At 32.7% G+C, this 27,563-nt stretch overlaps 1 protein-coding gene and 1 long non-coding RNA gene across 2 annotated transcripts; both read left to right on the top strand.

Annotated features, from left to right (window-relative positions):
• Window positions 1–399: 399 nt before the first annotated feature.
• Window positions 400–6,844, top strand: LOC139481923 (uncharacterized). Its single transcript, XM_071265475.1, has 3 exons — window positions 400–1,071; window positions 3,549–3,646; window positions 4,984–6,844. The coding sequence occupies exons 1-3, from the start codon at window positions 670–672 to the stop codon at window positions 6,536–6,538; spliced, it is 2,055 nt and encodes a 684-aa protein (XP_071121576.1). The 5' UTR covers window positions 400–669; the 3' UTR covers window positions 6,539–6,844.
• Window positions 6,845–11,805: 4,961 nt separating this feature from the next.
• LOC139519405 (uncharacterized) lies at window positions 11,806–13,912 on the top strand. Its single transcript, XR_011663583.1, has 3 exons — window positions 11,806–11,899; window positions 12,734–12,841; window positions 13,689–13,912. It is a non-coding gene; the product is annotated as an uncharacterized lncRNA (long non-coding RNA).
• Window positions 13,913–27,563: the final 13,651 nt, after the last annotated feature.

The raw sequence follows: 27,563 nt of genomic DNA, 5'->3' as shown, positions 1-27,563 counted from the left end.
GTTTTCTGTATGAAGCGAAATCCTTCTTTGTGCTGTATAAAATGTATGCATACTATGTTGTTCTATGTCTTGGCGCTCGTTCCATATTGTGCATTTGCCGTTTTTGGGTTGTGATTATCAATTGGTCCTTATTTACGTTATGTTTATTTTCCAAATCGTTTGCTTATAATGCCTTAATATGTAATGACATCGTAAGAGTTCAATGAACGCAATATATGTATAAATGGTGCGCAATAAAGTCAAGGATTTCATAACTATAAATTCCTTACAAGAAATTGTGTAAGACTAATAACATCTGGAATCATCAAAGTAGTCTCCACCTATTTCAAGTTTATGAGTTCTTTTTTTCAAAACAATCAGAGAAGATTAGCAATAGTTGCCTATTTTCAATAGGAAAATAATTCCTTTGTAGACAAAATAACCATTTGCACAACAAATACCACAGAAAAATTTGTATACTTCATTTAGCATGCACTTCACCAGAAAATCTGATGTTAATTATAATAACTTTCGCGAAATTATATAATGCTAAAATATGATTAGTGCCAGTAGCCTTTAAGTAAGACACGCATATTTAAGTAATTTATTGTGTCTGAATAACTCTTGATAAAGTAATATGTATGATTGAAGTTACATGTATGAGGAGAATAACAACCTTCAGTTGTAATTATGCCTAATATATTGTGCTTTGTACTGGTGTTCACTTTTGTTAGTCTTGGGAGATGCCTCATAGAACAACTAGAACTTCCACCGTTTTTAAAAGAATGTATAGTCATGAAAACACAGCATCAGAATGTGAAAATATCACCAAGTGAATCGGTTTGCAATACTTGTTTAACACGATATATGTGGATAAAAGGACCAAACTTAAAAAATTGTTATAGTGTTAAAGGTAATACATCTATGACAGATATTACAAATTTCTTCGGAAAACTTCTCTGCAAAGAAATTTCAGGAAAACGAACAAAGCGATATGCCAACAAAATTCGATATCGTAAAGAAATAAGAATGTTAACAAAGATGGAAAGGTTACGATTACGGAGAGCCTGGAACAACGCTACCGAAAGTGGGGTAAGATATCATTGCAATAAAATGATAAGATCATATTTTAATACCAGTAAAATTGAGAATGGAAATGGGGAATAAGTCAAAGAGACAACAACCCGACTAAAGAGCAAATAACAGCTGAAGGCAACCAATGGATCTTCAACGCAGCGAGAAAATCTCGCACCAGGAGGTGACTTGAGCTGGCCCCTAAAAAATTTGTGTACTAGCTCAGTGAAAATGGACGCCACACTTAACTCAAAAATACATAATGAACTAAAATTTAAAAAAAATACAAGACTAACACAGGCAAGAAGCTCTTGACCTGGGACAGGCGCAGACATGCAGTAACTGCCATCCAAAACTTAACATCAATAAACATTAAAATGAGTAATACGATATGCACAAAATTAAAATTGAGAGTGTTAACAATTTAAGGTAGTTTGCATTAATTATCTTAATTGGTAAGATTTTTTACATAGAGATAATAAATTTCTAAGAGTTTTGACACATTTTCCTGTATTCGTTTCACTGAAAGATTACCATCCGAAATTTGTCAAATCCTACTGGAATTTGAAAATCTCAGATAATTATATAATTCATATTTTGTTCTGCCCCACATATTGCTATTGATTACGATTGGATTCAAATTTGCAAATTGTCTTAAACTAATCTCAATTAATAAGTATCCGAATGACAATATTAGCTTTGCTTTTAACATATTTTTGATTTAGTTAAAAATAATATTTTCCGTGTTTTTGAACGACATTAATATTTAAAATGTGTAAAATTTACAGTTTTTGTTATTCTCAGGCTTAAATAAGTTGGTCGTCTAAAAGAAATAAGTCATAATACTGTAGATTCATTCACAGAGCTATGATATTGAAATTGAAAAAAAGAAGATTACAAATTGCCTTTCATAGGATAATGAATAGGCCATCTGGGCCCGTATAAAGAGTTGCAAGGGTTCTAAACATGCACAGAGCATGACACTCAATCTACATAAGGCATCGAATTTATCGTCCTAATTTTGACTGGACGTGGCTTAGTACCTGTGCTTTCCGAACAGCCAAACAAACGTCCCACTTGGAATGGGTTTTGCTGACAGTCGATAGAAGACCAAATTGATCTTATTGTTACTTGGGAATCAGATAAGGTGGATAAAAGAATCAAGATTAAATAACCGGTTAAAAATATAACATACATATATAGAGCAAGAACGTAATGATACGAAAGTTTTAGTAACATTTTATCCTTGAAAAAATCAATTGGATCAGGAAACAGGCTTAGTTTATGTAAGCCCTCTCAACACAACATGGTACACACAAACTATTCTTCTAAAAACCACATCAATATGGACCCTTGTTTGTACTCGACAGACAAACTGTATCGTGATAGTTCAAAAGTCTTTAGAAAGAAATGGTTAAATCCATCACATTTTGATGCTGTTAGTCAGTGGCTGTCGTTGGTTGGTACTTGTCATTTATGTTTGCCTACAGTTGCTTACTGTGACTTCATTTGGACTCGATTTGAAAGTTTTTTAATTGACAATCACACCACATCTCCTTATTTATATTCTTAGCGGAGTTCCAGCAAACACAAAAAAATCAAGTCTGTACTTTTGACCAGGCTGGGGATCAAATACCGCACAATCTAGTTCACACAAGCCGGGCAAGCAATCAGCGTGGTGGTCAGACAAAAATGGATTGCACGAAATGTTGATTAAGTGTTGACATGAACATGAACGAATGAACATTTGTATATCACTATGCTTTCCACGATCATTTACAATACTAAAACTTAAAAAGAAAAAACTACTGGTAATGAAACCCATATATATGTCTTTTCCATACCTGTCCTTGCTCTTCTATTCACAATTAGATATTACTCAAACTCTTATAAATCACAGACCACCACAAAAATATAAATTTTAGTACCCTTTGTCTTAATAATATAAGAGTTGCAATAAGCAATTGAAACAGATGGACACACTTCATATAAACTTTAAAAAGCTAAACGAAATGTATTTTGAGAAACATACTAAGATCTATGAAAGAGTTACCTTGGTATAGAGTGGATGTACATTCTATGAAATGCACAAGATTATTGTATATACATGGTCTATAAAGGTTACAGAAAGAAGTTACAATGTATAACATTTATTAACCAAAGACACACTGTATTCGGCAATACAAAAAAAACTACCATAAACTGGCCAAAGAGAGATAGTTCTCTTATACATTTTTTCATTACCAAACGTCTTTGACAATTAACGTTCCCCTGAACTTTTGGTTTGATGGTCAATGAGATTTTGTAATTTAAACGATAATTAAAAAAATCTACTCCCTTCGAAAACAAGCACGTCACCTATGATAATATCTGCACATGGCGTAGTGCGCAAAAAAGAAATAGTAAAGTGCATGCCTTAAAGATCGCTTAAAAGTGATTTTTATAACGATCGACATTATTTCTATCTTTATCGATATGTTTTCTTTAATTTTCAGTCATATGCATGGCTTGCTAAATTTCACAACGAGCAAATTAGAACTTCTGCTCATCACGGACCTGCTTTTCTTGGGTACCATAGATTCCTGATACTGATGTAAATATTATTTAATATAAAAGGATGTAGTATTAGTGCCAATATGACAACTCTCCATCCAAGTGACAATTTTTAAAAGTAAGGCAATCTAGGTAAAAGTACGGCCTTTAATACAAAGGCTTGGCTTACATCAAACAGCAAGTTATAAAGGGCCAAAAAAAAAAAGACAAGTGTAAAACAATTCGAACAGGAAAACAAACGGTCTAATCTATATATAAAAAAAACGAGAAACGGATAATAAAATTGAGAATGGAAATGGGGAATGTGCCAAAGAGACAACAACCCGACCATAGAAAAAAAAACCCACCACAACAGAAGGCCACCAACAGGTCTTCAATGTAGCGAAAAATTCCCGCACCCGGAGGCGTCCTTCAGTTGGCCCCTAAAACCACACTTACAAATGACAACCCTTGGACAACAGGTTCTAGGACGTATTCATCATTAGCAGTCTTTATATTCATTTGAGAAAAAATAAACCAATGTAACATATTAGTTTAACACCCTTTATGCAATATAGCTTAACACAATGCAGTTGCTGTCGGCTTCAGTGATTAGAAATGGCTACATTTAGTAAAAATAAAATATACCACTTAGAAACAAATTTATTTGAGATAAATTCACAAAAAATTCATTGTTTAGTTTGGTTGATATTTTCCCTTGCCATTTAAATATATGTTATCGTTTAATACGAATAAAAGGAGAAATGAGGCATACGTTGACAAATCAACAGTGCTGATGATGATGGATGTCGGTTAAACGGCCATGTAGCGGCAAATTAAATGTATATTCAGGACGAGAACATGTTAATGTAATATCAATATTTACCCTCGTTGTACTAGGCAAACATTCTGATTCGGAATTTCAAATTCACACTGTCATAGTCCAGAGAAAGACATGTCACCCTACCTGGGCACATAGTTCTGACTACAAACTAAACAGTCTGTTCTTACTCCTTAATACCGCGTGTTAGGCGGAGAATCAGCAAATAACAATTTTTAAGTATCAGAGTTGACCCAGACGGGGTTCCAACCTTGACCTCCTGCGCAGGGGGCGAATACGCTACCAAGAGACCATCAAATTGGTAACAAAAATGTTGGCGCAAATAAATTACACAATAGAAATACTAAACGTAAATATCATTAGATTAAGAATTTTCATAAATCCTTCAAAATCAATTTCTAAAACGGTTTAACTAGAAATTAAAAATTCATATATATATGGTTTTGTCTGACCTTAAATCGAATTCAATTACAGTTTTATTAAGATGCATTTTAAAATTATCTAGCGTAACAATGTATTTATTCTACAATAAAGTTCTGTCTGGTTTACTTTTGCAGTTTGGAATTAATTTTGCAGCATTTTGATCCTTTGGTGACGCTACCGTATTGGAATTCAGGTTTGGATGCAAATATGGATAAATCGGAAAATTCTATACTCTGGACGGATGAATATCTTGGAGAGTTTACTGGAGTAGTTAAAACAGGTCTTTGTGGTGGTGCTAAGGATAACAGTGGCAATCCAGTTATTAGGAATGGCGGCAATGCAGGATCATTATTTACTTTCGCTGAAGCAAGGGACGTGATGAATATGCCTGACGTTAACAGTCTAGTCGAACCGTCTCCGTATAACACTATCGAATCTTATCATGACGATGTGCACAATTACGTAGGCGGATCAATGGCACCGATTGAATCAGCACCATGGGATTGTATTTTCTGGCTTCACCACGTCTATGTAGATTATTTATGGGAGGTATGGAGGTATACTCACAAATACAATACTACCTATCCAACAAAAGCCGGGATGGAAGCTCAAAATCCTAATATCACAATAAAGAATATGCCTTTCATAAATTTTCTTGGACGTGTTCCCATGAATAGTGATGGATCTGGTGTACAGCTTGCAAGACAAAGCTACTACCATCTTTCACCAACTTGCTCAAAAGACCATACTGATTGTGGTTCGCCTGATTTGCAATGTAAAATAAAGAAATCGGGTACAGAATGCGCTTCTGTCGACAGATTTTTAAAAAGACAAACACAGCCTTTTGTTGATGCCAAAAAGCATAAGAAAGTTCAAATAAATTACCGTAATAAACAAAAACAAAATAAAAAACGCGGGAGAAGAGACACTCATTATCATTCTACGGCAATAGCTAATAGTTTTAGTATAACAATAAATGCGGACCAAATTACCAACGTGTACGTTCCACAGGAACGTGAACCTTGTATGGGGAAGCCTATCCAAAACAATTTTATTGCAGATTGTTCAACTGATGCAAAGCGTTGGGCATTTATACCTATCAAAGTTGTCCATCTTCGTCCAAGAGAAGTCCACTTTGCATCACAGACTAATGTTAATAGACGACACAACCGATATGATATGTATGACGAACATAAATACAAATATTTGAGAAAACTCGTACATCCGGGCAATCCTGCGAAATACCAAGATTGTGTTGAAGACCAATCAGGAGCATTTAAGGTCAGATTGAAGTCTTCTGGGTTAAGTTACTTTGGTATATATACAGATTATGTTTTTGTCGATAACAGACTTCCGGTTTCTTCTCATATTGGCTACATCGCTATTGAAAAACCTAAAGTAAATAAACCGACGGAAGTCCTAGTAACTGCATCCGACGCATGCGGACGACTGTGTAAACCGACCTGCCGCAGACAAAAAGGGGGACATATCTTTTATGTCCCTTGTTCTGGAGCCATCAAAGTCACCAAACAGAGACCACATATGTATGGAAACGACTTTGGCGATGCTGTATTATCAATTTGGCGATTCCAAGGCACATATACACCTAGAGATAGAGAGTCAAATATTTATATAGAATTTTTTTGTGATTATTCAAATGAATGGATATGGAAAACGTGTCACAAATAACTGCTTAATTGATAAGTTTTAAATGATAATAATTATGTTATATGAAAAAAAGATTAATTTAGAAGTGAATGATACTCTGAAAATGCTAATGTTATAATTGATTCTTCTCTTACTCAAACACTTATTGCTTACTTTCCAAATTGTATTTTCAGCATGTACGTCGAATTGTTAATGGAAAAAAAGATCAAGAAATATTTATATTTATTGTCTGTCAAGTATTGAAACGTTTAATACTTGTCAAAATTTGACTATTACCAGTACACTATGCTGGTGTTTCTATGCTTAATAAATTGGAGTACAAAGAAAGATTTCTTACTTTTATATATCATATTATTTGAACTTGTCATGATCTTTGAAGCTTAAAATATAAAAAAAATAAATAATCATACAATATCCTGTCAGCTTAACTATAATAATTTGCCTGCTTGTATATTTCACTCTTGTTTTCGATGTAATTTCTCAACAACAACAAAAAAAAAAACAACAACAAATTAAAAAAAAAAACATCACTTAATTGAAAATATATGGTAAACTAATCGATCCTTTAAATAAACTTATTCTAAAGGTTACCAATTCAACACTGTAATAAGATAATTTAATATTGTTTTTATTGGTATAAATATTGATTTTGTTATCAGTATTTAAAAAGCAAACTAAATATTACTTGTATGTTATATACATTTACACATTCATTGATCTACAATCTGTCGATACCTGTGTTTTGCCATTGCACAATGTCATGTTTTTCTCTGACTGTTTATGACGTCTTTACACGAAATCCATTGGATGTTGGATGTGTACGGATTGATAATTTAGTCTTAGATGCATTTTTGTTGTTGTTAGAGGCTTTGAACTAGCTGTCAGTTAATTACGAGTACTATCAGAACTGTAACTAGTGTCTTTTTGTTGTTGGGATGTACAAATACCCGTCCACGTCCACTTGCATTGTTATCGATCTGATGAGTAAAACCTATTTCAACTGATTTTTATAGTTCGTTCTGATGTTGTACTGTTATACCACTGTTCACATGTTAGGGGAGGGTTGAGATACCGCTAACATGTTTAACCCCGCCATATTCTGTATGTATGTGCCTGTCCCAAGTTAGGAGCCTGTAATCAAGTGGTTGTCGTTTGTTTATGTGTTACATATTTGTTTTTCGTTCATTTATTGTACATAAATTATGCCGTTAGTTTTCTCGTTTGAATGGTTTTACATTGTCATTTCGAGGTCATTATAGCTGATTATGCGGTATGGGCTTTGCTCATTGTTTAAGACCATACGGTGACCTATAGTTGATAATTCACCACATTTCATTCTATTTCATTCATATCGTTATCCGATACGCTCTTCACAAAAAGAAGTGGATCATCCAAGTAGAATAAAAACTCAGATGTTGAAGAAAGACAAAAGAACCGTAAAAAAAATCCAACTAAAACGCAACGAACAAATGACGGAAAAAACCCACATATCAATGAAACACTGTTCAAACATATAATTATAGACACATGTATTCGTTCAAGTCTATTCAATCTGCCTTGCCATGCGATAACGAACACAGCAAAAAAAGTCCTACTGTTTCAGGTTAGGATGAAGGTTTGCCCCTGTTAAAACGGCCAAACCTGTCCTTTATCAGGAACCTGTTGTTCAGTGGTTGTCGTTTGTTGGTAAGATTCATCTGTGTTTCTCTTTACTCGTTTTTTTATTTAGATTATACCTAGATATATTTTAACATTACAACACAGAAAGACATACTTTAAACTATCAATTGAAATGCTTTTACTCAAACAAAAAGAAAATTTTAACAAAACAAGTAATTATACAGCGAACAAAAATCTATGACACAACATAAATACAAAATTTAAAACAATGTAAAAAAAAGACAACTATAACTTTGGACAAATGGAGTTGTATAAATTAACATACACATGTAACTTAAGACATCGGGATAATTTTGTTGCTAGAAGTGCGGACATATTTATTTTTATGAAATACATTTGTTGTTCACAGTACAAGAACAGAGATGAAAATTTATCGCAATTCTGAACATTTATCATTGAATATTTTCAACTCTACTCCATGAAGTAGCCGCAGTCATGATCATCGTCATTATACATCACATACTCTACATGATGTCTCTGTAAATCATTTGATGCCGTTTATACAAAAGCCTATAGGTATTTATCACATTCCAACGAAACTTTATTCTGCCTTTTCTAAAGTTGGCGTGAATCAGATGTGGATACTAAAAAAAATCCAAAGATCTTTTAGAGTACATACTATACAAATATAGCTTTTATATGAGGTTGATACAAGGATATATTGACATGAAAGAAGTATATTGACTGAGGACGAAGTCCGAGGTAGATATAGTTCTTTGGGTCGATATATCCTGTATTGACCTCATACAAAGTCTATATTTGTTATATTATTAATTTCCGACCATATTTGTATAAAAAATCGTCATCTGATTTTGTTGGAATTTTATTGATATCATATTGCCTGACTCTCCTTGACTATAACAAAATATAAGTTGTTATTTCAATTGATTTTTTTTGTCATCTTATGTATTTGAAGATTTTTTTCGTCAAATAATCGATCACATATATCATTTGTTTCAAAACGTTTCAGATCGTTTAACAGTATCCTGAAATTCAATTCATGACGTCACATGGTATGTCGGTTTTTACATATTCTAAAAATAACCGTGCAATATGCTTTTTGCTGTGCAATATGCTTTTTGCTAATCACCGTTTTCTCTCTACCTTCGAAAATATAGTTTAACATGTGACTATCCTTAAACGAATTAAAATTTGTTGAAATATACGAATTAATAATGTTAATTAATAATACTCTTCCATCTTACAATATAAATAAAACTTTTGACTTTTCTACACTTTAAAAAAAGTATTCCCAATTCTATACAAAAAGAAGATTTGAAAGAGTTGGTTTTGGTTTGTTTCATTAAAAGAATGGCCAACATAGATACAAGTATCTTGTCTAAGGGAGGGATAAAAACCTACTTTGTAAATGATCACTCTGATTCAAAGAAAAAATTATCTGAAACTGACATTATCAAGAAGCTTGATTTCTTGATTGACAACAGTTTTGTTATGTTTTGAGAACGTTTTTTTTAACAAACTATTGACATTCCTATGGGAACCAATTTTGACCCTCTTGTTGCAGACTTGTTCCTTTATTATCATGAGGCTGACTTCAACAGGAACTTTTTAGGAAGAAAGATAAGAAGTAAACAATATCCTATAACTTTACTTTCCGCTATAAAGTTAACGTTCTCTCACTAAATAATTCAAAATTTTGTGACTATGTTGAACGCATATATCCATCGAACTAGACATAAAGGTTACAACAGATACAGTAAAGTCTGCATCATATCTTTAATTACTTTTAGAAATAGACAATGAGATTCGGTTGAAAACAAAACTTTACGACAAAAGAGATGATTTAGCTTCCCAATTGTTACCTTTCCATTTCTATTTAGCAACATATACCAGCAGCGCCTGAATACGGAGTAAATATCTCCCAATTGATACGATATTCCCGGGATTGTATTTTCTATCATAATTTCATTGATAGAGGGTTGCTGCTCACAAGGAAGCTATTAAACCAAAAGGTCCAAATGGTGAAGTTGAAATCATCCCTCCGTAAATTTTACAGCCGCTATCACGAGTTGGTTGACCATTATGAAATATCCGTTTCACAGATGACATCGGATATGTTCCTTAAGTCGTTGATACAATTCCGTTCCCTTTTCACGAATGTGACCTAACGAATAAGACTATTAACCGGGTTTGTAATTACATGAGCTACACGACGTGTGCCACATGAGGAGCAGGATCTGCTTACCCTTCCGTAACGCCTGAATCACCCCCAATATTTGGTGGGGTTCGTGTTGCTAAGCATTTAGTTTTCTATGTGTACTGTTGTATGTCGGTTTTTTTTTGTGTCTTTTTTTAGCCATGGCATTGTCAGTTTATTTTGACTGGCATCTTTCGCCCCTCTTTTATCAAAGGGGTTACATAATAAAATAGTGCAAAGAATATAACACTAAACACAAAACAAGCAAACATTGAATAACACAAATGCATTACAAATTATGTCAACAGTTCAAATCAACACAATCAAAACGCATCCCAGTGATTCAGTGGAGACATGATTTAAATTAATCTTTTCTTTCCTTACGAATATTATTCAGATCATAATGTTATTACTTATTTTACAATTTAATCACTGAGTATCAAACTTAATTTGAATAATTATTAATTGTAAATGTCTTTAAACTAAGTTTCAATAAATCCGAGAACTCTTCTATTAGTGCTTTGTGTTTATTGTTTTTGTGTTATTTTTGTTTTTGTTTTTGTGTACTTCGTATCAATTTATTGAGTCAAGCTATTCCAACTTGGTGTTTTAGTTTCTCCTTATGTTCTGCTCTTTTACCACTGTACCAAGTTAGGCTACAAAAAGCGCACAGCTTTCTTTTAACCACAGTGACTTCTCATTTTTATGTGTCTGTCCTTAAGATAAGAACCAGTTATGCAATGTATGTTGTTGATTCATGTCTGTTATTTTAATTGTATCACATTTTCCATGTCGTGGTTTTTAATGCTGTCTATCCACGTCATTTGAGCTCTTGCGGATTGTTGTTCCATTGGCGATCTTATCACATTATCTCATTTTCATAGTAATACAAGATTGAGCGTTATTATAATAAGAAGAAACGGGACACAACAATCAGTCTTCAAATTCCCTGTTTGAGGGCTGACAAATGAAACGTAGAATAACAATATGACACGCGGTGTCATGTCTATCATGTAGACATGAATACATCACTTATACATAGAGGACAATCCAGTGATATTCTTGTAATGTTGGCCAGATCCTGAGAAAAAGACATGCTAATTATGTTCCAATTCGTAACTTCAACCGAACATAAAGCATTTCTCAATATAATACAAAACTCTCACTTGGGAGTAGCCACTTGCAAAAGTCAAGTGCATTTTATTCAGATAATAAATACACGTAATTCATTTTATATCTATGAGAATTGTGTGAATTGTCTGTCTCTGACTAGCACATCAATATTTGCGACCAATCCTGGACTATCAATCTGTAAATAAATATTTTTTTATAATTATTTATTTAAAAAAAAAAGCCTCTAGAACACTTGACTGCAATGACTCGAATGACTTGAACTACTATCAAACCACCCGTGCATGAAATTATACCCGCATTCCTTATATAACCTCATTGGTTGATATCTTTGGCGGAAGTACATGTGATACATCCTCATTCTTTCAATATCCAAGCTGTGGGAAGGTCGTGCTCCACGTGTTGTCGGCAAAGTAACTATATTCTTTAACTTTTACTTACATTTGCCTTGGTGGTAATATAGCCTTGGTGGCTTTAAGACCTTGGTGGTCATTTATATATGCCTTGGTGGCAAACGACCTAGGTGGTTATTTATATATGCCTTGGTGGCAATAGACCTAGGTGGTCATTTATATATGCCTTGGTGGCAATAGACCTAGGTGGTCATTTTTATAATTTTTTACATTTGCCTTGATGGCAATACTAAATTAAAAATACTAGCCTTGGGGGCGCTAAGACCTTGGTGGTCATTTATATTTGCCTTGGCGGCTTCTTGATAGAACCGGAGACATATAGTACATATGATATTATATGTCTCTGATAGAACTAGATAGTAATGTTTGACCTTGGTGGCAAAATGTTTTGGGATTTGGACCTTGGCCAGTAGTTATTATCAATCCAGGTGGTCAGATATTTGTTATGCCGTAAACGCAGGGCAAAGTGCTATCTCTATATAAACATGATAAATATATGTGGAAGTGGGGGTTCTTGGCATTTTGGCGACCTGTAATTGAAAGGAAATTAATAAATTGTTTATAGCGTAAATAGTTTCTTTTGTTTCTTTTGAGTGTTGTGGACTTTTCATTGATTATTACATCGTACATACTGATAGAATTGCTCTTTAAAGACTTTGTTAGAAAAGAAAAGAAATATTGAGAAAGTGGAATAATTTAGTGTGACATGTCACTTGATATTATTGTTATTTACCGGAGTGATGTGTATTGAATTATGAGGTGTCTTCGTCGAGGTCCGCGTTCAGCGGTCTGTTTGATTGTATATAAAATTGAATAGAATGGTTTTGTTTTCAGATGGTGTTACCTCTGATGAATGAAGGAGAAGCAATATGACATTGTACGATGATTCATGTCAATGAGTTCGAATAACCTAAAGGAAAGGATTTTTCTGATCAGAATATGGTGAGAACAAAATGCAATTAATATTGAAATAAGGTTTTGATTTCGAAAGATAATTATATATTTAAAAAAAAAATGAATGGGAAAAATACGGATATAACACTAATAAAATCAACGGTACCAATTTTGTTGCACCAGATGCGCATTTCGACAAAATATGTCTCTTCAGTGATGCTCGTGGCCAAAATATTTGAAATCCAAAGCTTATATAAAAGATGAAGAGCTATAATCCAAAAGGTCCAAAAAGAATAGTCAAATTCGTGAAAGGAATCAGAGCTTTGCATGAGGGAGATACATTCCTTAATTTATAATAATTTCTAATATTTTGTAACAGCAAATTTAAATAACACAAAATATCCGTATTTTCATGCCAGTACCGAAATAAATTATGTATGTCTGTGTTGAGAAAGGCAAAAGATGTCAATATGGCACGGTACTTAAAAACAAATGTGATGGAAGCAGCTTTATGGTCAAATGAACCTATTAAGTAATTCTAATAATCTGTCCATAATTTCATGTGGATGTGTATATGATTGCATTGATGTGTTAAAATATGTCGCATGAATCTGTTGTCTTCGCAGATTAAATAATGATTGTACTATTTTTTGTTTTGTTTTATTTAATAAATATAATGTTAAATGATTTTGTATACTAGTACAAATGTATACTAAAATTTTATTTATGGTTAAAATTTTTGATTTAAATTTCTTTGTCTACAGTTCGAGGGACACTGATTCCCTAGTGGGTTTTCCACGTGGATTGTAGGCAAAGGGATTTTTCCTTTTCGAAATGTGGCTAATGCTGTCTTAAGTACAAATAAACATCTTGTTATTGGTTAATATATTTTCAGTAGAGTTGTGAAGAATCAAGTTGAAATACAATTGTCAATGTTCCTGATTAGAAAGTAAAAAGTGTGTTTGATTTAACAACAGTAAAGAAAGAGACAAGCCAGCATAGTTTACACTTGGAGGTGAAGTCCCTTTGCTTACAAGCTATCCATATGCCGAAGATGTTATTAAATAATACAATGTTCATTTTGATATGATTTCATTGCCTTAACTCAACTTTTAAAAGTCTATGTGGTCAAATTGATGAGAATTTATTGAATTATGAACTATTTAATATAGAACTGTGTACATGTATCTTGAAATTTTTAGAAGTGTTTTAAAGTAATTAAGGAATAATATTTAATAAAAGTGCTTAAGATATTTTTGTTTTGAGTATTGGGAATACTATTACTTCGGGGAAAGCCTTGCTAGTGGTGTAATTTGAGATTGGCCTGCAAATATGCTGTATGGACTATAGAGTTTTCTATGCCCATAACTTAACATGAACTGGATGCAAGATTATATCAATCACTGAGGATATGTGTATAACCTCATTGGTTGATATCTTTGGCGGAAGTACATGTGATACATCCTCATTCTGTCAATATCCAAGTGGTGGTTGGTTTAAGGGCTATGTTTGGTCAGGCAATACATATTGCCTGTTTGGGTTGATGAGGTTCTTGATAAGTTCCCCCCCCCCCCCCACCCATAAGTAACAAAATGTGGATTTGTTTTTATATTTCTATTTTAATATTGGTATTACATGTATGCATTTTGGGTTGATGAGTACGAGACAACATTAGAAAAGCATAAGCATTACCATGGGATCATGCTGATGGAACACTCCTTCGCTTTATCGATTTTCAAAGGAAAGGTCAAATAGGGCAAGTGTATTGGTATGTTTGTGCTTACTTTTTCATTACAATGGTAAAATAAGATTATATATCTCGGATGACAATAAGGTTGATTATAATGCTTCATTTAAGGAGCTCCAGAATAGTTATATAAGAAACAACTGCGCACTTTATCCAGTAAGCTCTTGTGCATTGCATTGTGCATAGTAGTCCACATTTTGATTTCTGAAGCGTATAGATATTATCTTGCATTCGGTTCTTTCCTCTAGAGGTTTCTATGCCCATAACTTAACATGAACTGGATGCAAGATTATATCAATCACTGACGATATGTGTATATCCAATCAAACAAACCTATCTATAAATAACATAAACACGTGTATCGTACCAAACACAACAAACTTTCATCGATATATGTACAACTTTGATAAATATAGTTAATTTAAAAAATATAAAGGAAGCTGTATTCAGCACACGCACAAAGTTTATTGATTGGTTAATTGTTAACTCCGCTTTCAATACTATTGACTATTTCCAGGTGACCTTGGTTTTTTTTGGGAGGAGGAAGTCGTAGTGCCGATGGAGAACCACAAGTACAAGTTTAATGATTTCTACGTCTCTCAGTTTGGCACGTGAACTGACTTCCATCTCATTTAAAATGATCATATTTGTTAAAAATAGAGAGATCAGTCATATTTTGACTAGATTTACTGACCACTTCACGATGGTTTAAATTTGAATATGATCAACATTTTAGACATGTAAACTGTATTCATTGTTTCTCATAAAGAATTATCTTAAACAGGAAAAAATTTAGTTTCTCAAATATGTGAAGAATGCACTTTTCCTTCTAGAGTTATGTCCCTTTACAAATGCAGATTTTTGGTTTCCAATCTCCAAATTAAGTTTGTGTCTCAACCAAATTTTATGAAACTTATACACAATGTTTATATCCACAAAACACGGATCAAGTTCGAATTTGATGGCGTAACTTTTAACATTTCAGAGATATGCCACTTTGCACATTTAACAAATGCGTCATATATTGGTTCAGTTCCCTAACTTAAGTTTGTCTTGACCAAATATTATGTCTTGACCAAATGCTTATAACCATAAAACACAGATCAACCATGAATTTGTTGTTGTCATTTGTACGTTTTAAGAGTTATGTTTTGGTCTCAAGCATCACTGAAGAGGCATTTATTGTCGAAATGCAACCTTGTATAGAACAATTGGTATCGTTAATGTTATTACTACCACTGGTATTGACTGTTAATTCCAGAGGGTATCACAGAATTATCAATAACTGTTACCGTTTATGTTATTATGCTCTTTACATATGGAAAAACATGCTGAACTTTTCGTTTCCGATCTCTAACTTAAGTTTTCATTAAACAAATGTTATGAAACTTATACCCTATGTTTATTAACACTAACTCAGATTAACTGCGAATTCATTTATTTGGCGTCACAGATTATCTGTTGTAGACGAACCACGGACACAATTTTGAAGCGTGTATACACAATGAATTTATTTGTAATCACTAGGTCGATGTCACAGAGGATGTCACAAGCCTAGTAGTCCTTGATATGGTCATAACTATAAGATAAGTAAATATTTACTCAACATTATTTTTTCTAATGGTTTTCTACCACAGGGAAAGATTACCTTCCTGCATTTGGCAGAATCATTCTTAATTTTGGGCCCTAAATGCTCTTCAACTTCTTATACTACTTTGCCCTTTTAATATTATTGAACTGAGCGTCAATGTTGGGTCTTTTGTAGACGACATACGCTTCTGGCGTACACAATTTTAGTCCTGGTATACATGATGATCTAATCACAAGCACGTGGTCGATTCCAGGGAGGGTTTATTCGCCAGCCAAGTTGTGACACTTCTGTGTTGACGTGAATTATCATTGATTTAGTCATTCTTCTAGGTAAAATGTTTACTCATCATTAATTTTAGTCCTGATATCTATGGTGAGTGTTTTTTTCCTTTCAAAATCACCCATGGAACTTTAAAAAAAAATAAAAATCATAAAATCCAAATAATATTTACACATGAAGTTGAAAGATATAATCCGACTTGACCCATATCGTGTTGGTTCATCGTTTAAATTCAAGAAATATGATATAGTTACTTACTGTTAGGAACATATTCATCAATCATCATAAACAAACTAAAAAAAGCATGGCAAAAACAACGAACAGACAACCGAAAGACAAACAACAGTATATAAAACAGATCACATAAAGTTTTAGACTGAGCAACAAGAAGCGTACTAAAACAGGGATGATGTCAGGTACTCCGGACGGGTAAGTAAATCCTGCTCCATACGTGGCACTCGTCGTGTTGCTCATATACGTACAAACTCAGTGAGAAGTCTAAAACGGTAGTTCATTTACGTAAAAAATATGACGGTATAATGGCTGTGACTTGTAACATATCCATCATCATCTGTGAAACAGATAATCAATAACGGTAAACCAACTTGTGATAATGTTCGTAAAGCCTCTGAATGAATGATTTTTACTTCAATATTTGGAACCCTTGTTTAACAGCTTCCTTGTAAGCAGAAAGCATTTATCAAGGAAATCGTGATTGGAAATAAAAGTTCTTGAATAGTACCCACTGAGAGATATACCTACAAATGCAGGCGTCGATGGAATGTTCCTGCATAGAAATTGAAAGTTCTATATACGGAATCTGAAATCATTTCTTAAAGTAAACTTTTATTCTCGACCGACTCTCATTGTTAATGTCTAGATGTAAGTCAAGATAGGAGGCAGAATTAACGTAATCTGTTGAATCCTTCATTTTCGTTAGATGGGATATATGGTCATTATGTTGTTGATAATGCAATGTGATTTACACACAACAACAGTCTTGTTTAGGCCTTAACATGTATCTACTCACCGAGTTTCAAAACAGTTATGATATTGTCTGATTTGATCGTGAACATAAATTCATTAGACTATTCTTCGGAGAAAGTATAGAAACAAGAATAAGAATAGCATTCATCTTAAATTTATGTGTAGGGGCTGATTAATGAAATAATCTGTTTAAATTACTAACGTTTTAAGCGGAGTAAATTATTTTGTTAGGTGGATTCAAATTTCGGATCTCCAGTTGAAAACGAAAAATACTTTATTAGACTTTTTATCTTAGTACTTTTAAGTACTTTGTTTTGAAAATACTTTCTAAGTGCATACATAATTCTAAACAATAGCAAATTATCAATTATTACGCAATCTTTCTAAAGTTCTTGTGTAATCAGCAATATTCCCAAAAGATACAAAACATATCTAGAAAAACAAATTTTAAATAATCCTAGTTTTAAAAACTAATTATCTGCATTATCTACGGACGTGTTAACGCAAATGTGTATTTCTATAAAAGTATTTTATGTCAACTTTACAGCTGATTAACGTTTTCATAAACAGTTTTGTAGCATATGTAGTTAACAAAAAGATTAGTGGAATTATCAGTCCATCAAAGTTTGCAGTGCAAATTCTAATGTTTGATAAAGCTTCAAAGGGAGGAGGATTGAGATGTTTGACCACGACTCATTTTGGCGCCTGTGTAAAGTCAGGAGACTCTGGACTTTGTAAGTCCTGTATGTTTTTAAAATTTTAGTTGATTTATATGTTTTGGAGTTAAGTGTGACGTTCATTTACAGTGAATAAGTACTCATTTTTGTATAGGGACCAGCTGGAGCCAGAAAGGGTGCATGATTGTATCGCTATGTTGGAGACCCATTGGTGGCCTGTTTTCTGTTCTTTCGCCGGGTTGTTGTCTCTTTGACACATTCCACATTTCCATTCTCATTTTCATTCTGTATCCGAGCTATTGAACTAGATTTATCTAAATTTATATTCAGATCTCTTTCAATAAATGGTTCTGAGCTTCTGGTAAAACTCAATAAAAAAATATAGATTGATTAGAGGCAAAAGTTGTTTGCTGATTGTTCGAGTTTCATAAATCTATTAAAAAGATACAATTTACTTTAAAAAAGAAAGAAACTCAATGACTCAAAAAGAAGAGATAATGGGCGCATCGGTAGATTCGGTACTTATTCCCATATTTAAAACATCTAATAGATAGTGCTAATATGGCTCATTTGAATCTTCTTGAGTATCATTGTTCCAATAAACAATAAGCATTAGCTTGAACTTACAATTTTAATAGTTAGTTCATCGCTAAACAATCTTGTTTTCAATAGTAAAAATAATGAGAGGTAGTATGATGGATAATTGAACCCAATAAAAACAAGAGGATAGGAAAGTGAAAAACTACAGGTCATCTTACGAGTTTCAACAACGAACAAAACCCATAATGTATATAAAGACAACAAGTTATGAAAGGAAACTTAGTGACAAAATGTTTAAAAAAGAAAGAAAAAAAACCCATCTTCTTTACAAAACCTGTTATTATACTTGTTTCAAGTAGAATTTACTAATACTGTCAATGTGCATATTGAACTACTGTCTTTTTTTTCTATCCATTATACTCCAAAACGATAACACCTTAATTTTACTTTACTTGAGTAGATTAACTTTCATCCTGAACGCCAAAGCAAATATTTGAAAGCCAAGGACGTTTGCAAACAGAATAAATTGAAGAGTTGTATGACAACAGGGATCCTAAAAAAAAATAATCAAGGAAACATCAGTCAGTCGTTTGCTTGTTTAAAAACAAAAAAAAGGGAGGTTAATAGAAGAGCCTACACAAATGCTGTACACTTATTCACACTTGACATAGAAATTACCGTAATTGTCCTAATTAGAATCGAAATAATTGATGCAAGCTATACTTGATTGTAGTTTTAACATGAGTAGGCATTATTCGTGTAATGTTAGCCCTAACTCTCGCTCGGGCAAAAATAATCACGAATATAATGCCTACCCATGTTAAAACTACAATAAAGTATAGCTTGCATCAATTATTTCTTAATTTTAGTCTACGATATCTTTTTTTACCATTAGTTGTTATTGGCTATGGACAATATGTCAGTAACTGCAAGTACTCTCAGATCTTTACATAGGGTCTCTTTTGTTGAGAGATATGTCCTTTTGCTGTGTATCAATCTGATCTGTTGAGCTCTTCTAATTGATTCAAAAGTTTGTTTTTACGTTGTACTGTTACACCACCGTTTAAGTGTAGGTGTGTGTGAGTTTTATGTTTCTTGTTTATGGCTTTGTAACAGTCCGGTATTATAGAATTAAACGCCTTTTTAAAGGAATTAATTGGTGTATGAACTCGACCAATACACTCACAAACAAATAAAAGTCCGAAGGGCTTTTATGATATGTTTGTGAGTGAATTGGTCCAGTTTATACACCAATAAATTCCTTTAAAAAGGCGTTTAATCCTTATAGTTCTTTAAAATTGGAGATAGGGAATATCTTTTTCTACCCTCGTTACCTCTACCAGACGTAAACTGTATATTTATATCATTGAATAGGCCTGGCGTATGCATATATTTGTTGGTTAACGTATATGAAATTTTCTATGTGATAAAAGGTAAACTGCAAATACTCTTATTATCACTCAAACGAATGTTTATGTGTATTATTTTATTTAACGATTAACGTGAAGCGAAAATCAATTTGGTAACGTCGGTGATATTATCGCCGTCATCTTGTTTACATTGGTTACGAAAAAAGAAGTTCAGTTAACGTCGTCCATCGAAAAATAACCAACTTCTAGATCAACTACCGGAAGTTTTCTCGACCAATCATATCAACGTATACCCTAAGATACAAATCATATAAGAATTATTGTGTCATGACAACCCTGTTCTATGTTAGGGGAGGCTCACTGCCACGTTAATTATATGCCTGTCCAAAGTCAATAGCATGTATTTCAGTGATTGACGTTGGTTCATGTCTTTTATGTCTGTTTTTCGTAAATTATTTTGTCATGAATAAGGTCGTCAGTTTTCTCAATTTAATTGTTTCTTTTTTTTTTTTTTTTTTTTTTTTAATATTAAACATATTTTATTAGCAATCACCTGTTACATCAACCCTCAGTTGCCCAGGGAAGCAACTAAGGGGGCCCCAATTTTTACAGTCTTTTTTTTCTTCATATTGTTCACTTTACTTGAACTTTGGTGTTGACTCATTGAAAATCATACCGTATCTCCGTATTTTTATATGAAAAGTTATTCAAATTCGAAAAATCAAAAAAATCAATTTGCAATCTTCTCCAAAAATAACAGTGTCATCTTCATATAACAACCAAATATTTTTAGAAATATGTTATTCAGTAAACTTCTTTCAAAACATTCTAAAGGTTAATTATTCAGATTTCTGAGGTAGTCTTTTTAGTCCTTGGGAATATGAAAAACAGAAAAGGGAAGAGATTTTCATCCTAATGTACTCGTGTTATACTGGCATAAAATTCTGATCTCGTTTTCTTTATTGAACACAAAAATTTTATATAACATGGAAATGCTTTTCCCTATTTCTGTCTTTCCAGTAAACTAAACCATAGTCCAGTTCTCGAAATAATATCAAACTGTCTATCAAAAATCTATGACAGTACACAATGTGTTTTTACCAAATGATTAGCACAATCAAACAAGTACATGGACAACTCAAATGATATCTGCAGTTGATAGCTTTTTCGACTAAGATTATAACACAAAGTTGATTGTTGTACCTATATTTTTGACACGTTTTTTTACGCACGGTTGTCTGTATAATGAATTTTTATGCAGCTGTCATATTAGTGAGAGGTTTAGCTAGCTATAAAATCAGGTTTAATCCACCATTTTCTACATAAGAAAAGGCCTGTACCAATTCAGGAATATGACAGTGGTTATCCATTAGTTTGATGTGTTTGATCTTTTGGTTTTATCATTTGATAACGGACTTTCTGTTCCAATACTTGGAGTTCAGTATTTTTGTTATTTTATTTTTTTCATAAAATTGTTGTGGCATTTCCCTACAAACGGGTTGGTTTCTATAAAATAACTTCCAGTTTGCTAAAAAAAGATTTCAACCTTTCAACTATTATGTATGTTAAAAGATTAATAGACAATATTTTGGTGAAAGTGCTTTAAGGGGTACTAGCTGTCAAATTCATGTTCACCGATTTTAATCAAATTCTCATATTTTATTTATAACAATGTAAAACATTTATCCAAACTAGTAAACGTCTAAAATAAACAATTAACAGGACACGGGCATAAAAAGACGTAGCTTCGTTTCGAGTGTAATTTAGCCAAGACGCCATCTCATTATTTATCGAGTTGACCTCTCAAATCATCCGATGACCATTTAAGCGATGGAAACATAAATAAATATATAAATAGATTAAGCAAACTCGTGCTGTTGGATTAGTCTATGTCTATTTAATTCATATAGATGAAAAATATATGTTTATCATCGTTTTTACCTGTATTAGAATGATATTTTGTGGATCGAATCAGTCAATCAAATGATTTACCTTTGTTTCACTTTTGATATTGACATTCTGTTCCTTTGAATATCTTTACACATACAATTTACGTGTTATTCATCTCAAGCTAAAAGGTTAAATTAAAGTTCACATGAATGCGGATTCAATGAGGTCGAATGATTCACTTGCAAGTGAATTCGTATCAATGTTTTTTTTAGCATATTTTGTCAAAATTGAACCATACTGGCTGATAAAATCGAATTAATTTTTCACTATTTGCATTTCATTAATGATTGAGCAAAACAAATAATATATTTGATGTTTTATATATCTCGTAGCCGGTGCCCTTTTAAAAGTTTTGGATTTTATTTTCTTATCTCTTCTTTCATGTACAAATCGATTAAAGGATGCCACGAGTCAACTATCTAAGATTAATCAAACAATTGTAGTATACCGCTGTTCAAAAATACCCGTGTCCTTTACAATATTAGACGGTTCACAATCAATCGACAGGCCAACCTAGAACTGGTTATCAAGGAACCTGCTTTAGTTTAAATGCATGGTAGTCTTCGGCTGAATGCTCTTTGATCGGGCTGTAATCTCTTTGACACTATTCCTGTTTATATTCTCAATTTTATGCAAATCTGTAGAGCTGCTGTGGATACAGATAATTAGATCAGCGAATTCTAAAAGGCGATGTAATAAAACTGAGTGGTTGATTCGTTGATTGATTGTTGTTATCCTAGAACTTTGATCATGTCTAAGGATAATAATATGCCGTCACCTACTTTATTTAAAATTTCAACATCCTCTACAAGACTTATTTTAACTGCAATACCTTACTTTTGCTACACAAACCAACAGGAATATCACTGAAAAAGTATCAGTGTTTTTTTGTAATAAGTTAAACCATAATAATGTAATAATGAGGGAGGCATATTTTTTTTAAATGTTTCCTGTTTTACACTAGATTTAACTCATTATTGTTTGCAGGATTTTTTATGTAAGTATTAAAAAAATTACTTCTAGATCATGGATATTTTCAGTGGCTTACTTTTTTTGCGATACGTCTAGATTAGGAATTGGAAATAGACTTTTATGTATCGGATGTAAAGAAAAAGATCAAAAGCAATCGATTAAAGACTAGTGTTGAACGCATAATGAGCTGGAAGTCGTCAACACACCAAAGGATACAAAGAACAAATGAGGTGTAAGCGGATATAGAAAATTACTTTGCTGAAAATCCATAATTTAAATTGATTCACTTCTTAGAATTATAGCAAATATGCCATTCTATCAGTACTTCCATGTATTAAAGGTTCATCAAGTAAGTTTGCTGATTAAAAAATAAAACTGTTATTAATCATTCAAAACAAATTGATTTTTTCAATATTATGAATGATAAGGTCTTCCAAAAAAAGGTGTTTAATAGGATGATAGGGAAGACAGTAATAAAATTGACACAATCTGTTCAATACATGATAAATAACAAGGAAAATATTTGTCCTGAAAAAAAACCCACATATTTATGAAGACTGCTAATGGTTATCAAAGGTACCAGGATTATAATTTAGTACACCAGACACGCGTTTCGTCTCCACAATACTCATCAGTGACGCTCATATCAAAAAAGTTATAAAGCCAAACAGGTGCAAAGTTGAAGAGCATTTAGGATTCCAAATTCCAAAAAGTTGTTAAGGTTAATCTATTCCTGCAACATTATTTTGTCGTCGACTCTATGAGTATAATATCCATTTACATAGCCGTAATTTCATCTTTAAATGATTTTTGAATTACGCATACATCAAAAAAAGGGTCGAAAGATACAACAGCGACAGTCAAACGCATAGATCGAAAATAAACTGACAAAAACCTAGCTAAAACATAAAAAGACAAACATACAAGCAATAGTACAAAACGACGAAAAGACACACAACAGTCTATGAAACATAACATAAAAAACTACAGACTGAGCAACACGAACCCCGCTTGAAACCATTAGTGATATAATGTGCTCCGGAAAGATATGCAAATTCAAATCCTTCTTCAAACGCAAAATGTAACAATCCCAGGAAGTCCAAATCTGAATAAGACCTGATATGCATGCGTCACAAAGCGAATGCATCACATATTCAGATGTCACAGCTTGGAGCAAGACAAAATCCGTAACAATGTCAGATGGATCAAAATGAATACTTATGATCTATGACAGAAGGTAATAAGTATGAATGATTGTAAAATATGTATTTGTAAGCTAGCACAATCACATAACTAAAATATAGGATATTGTTTATCTGCAGGTATTGATATCATTTTGCATATATATGTATCTCGAATTATATGTTTGTACTCATACTCTAAACGACAGAATTAATTGACATCATTATTCTGTACAGTTTTGAAATATTATCTACATTACAAACTTTTTTCAACTGTAAGTTAAAAATATTGAAATATTAAGTCCCGATACTGTTGAAATATAAACTATGAAATTTCATCTATACAATTTCTCTTGCTCAAATAGAAGAATATTTGACGTTTTCCTTGGTATATTATACAAGTAAATTTAAGACAAGATATGTCAACAAAATTGTGAAAGTTGTTTGCTAAGATATTTTTAAATCATCAATATTGAAACCAAAAGGACACATCACTTAACGAAAATACCCTTATTGTCATACTCATGTCAATACTTTATAAAAGTAGACAGGAATAACATTTTGGATTTGACAAAAAAAGCAAATGATAGTACTTCGTTCATATATTTTTTTCTCTAAAAAATATCTATATAGGACTTTTCTTTGCCATATTTTACCTGTTGTGGTTGGATTTATATGCTGTCCTGGAAAACACAACAAACCAGGAACCTGTTCATTTAATACCTTTCTTCCATCAAGACAGCTCTGTAGGTTATGAAGGTTTTGTGTGTTGTATAATATACATACCGCCCATCAAAGTCCAAGAAGAGGAGTCGTCCAACTTGCAACTTATATTTTTCACTCTTAAGGACATTTGCGTTCTGATTTCATCTTTAGTCAGGCTTTCATTTTATGCTTCAGCTGGTCTGATGATAGAGGCAAAATGGAGAATGCCTGATGTGATGAAGTTTGGGCTGCTGGTGGTTGGTTGGAGAGATTATCTGATGAATTTGATAGGAGAGGCAATGAAGAGCTTCTGACTGCTGTAGGAGAACACTTGAATAAAACATGTCGTTATCTTAACTTACAGAAGGGTTTGTATCTCACAATTGTTATGGTATAACTGCAAAAAAGTTTTAAATATTGCTACAATATATTATTTTGGAACTGTACAGCAAGTGAATACTCTATGAATTATAGGTATTCTTGCATAGGTGAGCAATGTCAAAGGTCTGTGTTTTGGCAAGGAAAAAATCAATCTTACCAATTTACAACATAGAAGAGTATTAAGAATTTGAGGTGAGGATCTGCATTTTGTAGAAATCGCTTTAGACATAGATTTGATAATCACGCCAGCCATTTAGATAATGTACATGTATTTATTTTACGTGCCTACTTGTCGAAGAACGATTCTTTACAAAAGGCAGTTAAATATTGGCGACCAGTAACACTGACTGTCATGAATTGTATGCAAATGTAAGCAAAGTTTCGTTGAACACCTTCCACAATTCCTCCAGTCAAAATGTCTGACATCTACATTAGAAGTTTAAAACTTGCAAAACCTAATATTCTGACCAAATTTTTTAGCTGGACCTGCATACCATTGTATTAAAACAAATCCTTTCTTATTTTGTGAACACACATGGGTCAAAAGGATACATTTTCTGTAATAAAATTGTTTGAATTACGTTTACAAAAATTGGTTTTCAAAACAAATGGATGAATTTTGTAATATTCAGACTGAATCTAATCTCTTATCCAACCATTGTTCATTTAGTCATTTCATTCTGCAGCAAACAGTCAGAAATATCTAAGTCTTCTAATTAAAGCATATTTAGTAAAATATAGATAAACTAGCGTTCTCACCTGGAAAATCAAAGAATACTACTGAATGCATAAAATCGAAAATTACATCAGATTCTTTTAAGAAAAAAGTGCAAGCATATCGATAGAGTTAAATAAAAGGGAAAAGATTAAATAAAGTCATTATAAAAAAATAACTAAAATCCTGAAATCAAAGGAAATTCAAAACGGAAAGCTCAAACACATCAAACAAATGGAAAACATCCATCATATTCCTGAATTGGAAAAGAAATTTCCTGTTGTACAAATATGGTGGATAAAACCTAGTTTTAAAGGTAGCCAAACCTCTCACTTGTAAACCTATTTTAGATGGTTGACTTTTGGAGTCCCTATAAGTCGTACTGCTGCTCGAGTAATCAAGTATTTTTACGTATTTTACTTTCAACGTAATCGATGGATAAAATCTAGAATTACATAATTTTAATTTTTTTGGCCGTCCAAAAGGTAATCATTATTTAATTTTTTGGGTTTCTTTTGAATTTTGCACACATACATTTGACCTTTAGTTAAAGATGGGTAGTGCATATATTCAGCATGATAACTGGAAGAGGGAAATTACCAAAAGGAAGCAAAGAATTGAGTCCACATAAATTGTTCATCTACAGGTAAACGATGATTTACATACTTTGTCAATTTACTGATATGAAATCCAATTAAACAGGTCTGACAGAAATCGCAATAATACTATTTTCACCTACTTAGAAGTCTTAGATATGGTAAGATGTGGTATGAGTACCAATGAGACAACTCCACATCTCAGTCACAATTTGTAAAAGTAAACTATTAAAGGCCTTCAACGGGAAGCCTTGGCTCACACCGAACAGCAAGCTTTAAAGGACCCCTAATAGACTACAATTCAACCATTCAAACAGGAAAACCAACGTTTAAAAAAAAACCCGAGAAACGAGAAACACTTACTTGTCTGTTATTTATATTTATTTTTATATCAGGTATTATGACCATAGTCAATATCTGGATGCAATCATGATAATTTGAATTAAGTACTTATATGCGCACGACATTTCTTAAGACTTTATTTAGATTTCACGTATTGTCTATTGTTTCCTATGGTAATTTTGTAATTCTGGTATTTTCTTTCGTGTGGGATAAATCAAATTCAAGGTTTTGATCTAATTTTGTAACACTAAATTTGGCAGCAAATGGCCCCCTAAATGCTTGGAACATGTTGATACAAGGAAACTAAGACATAGATCAGTACATGAATGACATATGAAACAGATTTCCTAGGTTTTTTTTATTTTCAAGTACAAATAAGCTTTCGACTTATAAAGGGTGTTATACTCGGAAGTAGTGTATTATCTTTTTCAAAATTTGATTCTAAAGGAGAAGGTCCAGTAAGACCCCTTTTTGGCCCCAAAATAAAGCAGTTTTACAAAATTGTTAAAATGTAAACTTTTAGTTATTTATTGGACAGAAGAATGCTTCTGCTACATTAATATGGGATGTGTTTGACAATACAATACGCATATATCGGGTACTAGCACCATTAAGTCATGCTAAATTACTGAAATTTTCACAATTTTAGCATCTTAGTCAAATTTTACACGGTTTCCGTGTAAAACGAAAGTGGCCGCATTCGTGTTCATCCTTAATATTAAAATGTAAGTTGTATT

The sequence above is a fragment of the Mytilus edulis genome, chromosome 1 (genome assembly GCF_963676685.1).
Source record: "Mytilus edulis chromosome 1, xbMytEdul2.2, whole genome shotgun sequence".
In the NCBI taxonomy this organism is placed as follows: Eukaryota; Metazoa; Mollusca; class Bivalvia; order Mytilida; family Mytilidae; genus Mytilus; species Mytilus edulis.
The sequence above is the reverse complement of the archived record's forward strand: the minus strand, read 5'-3'. Positions and strand labels throughout refer to the sequence as shown.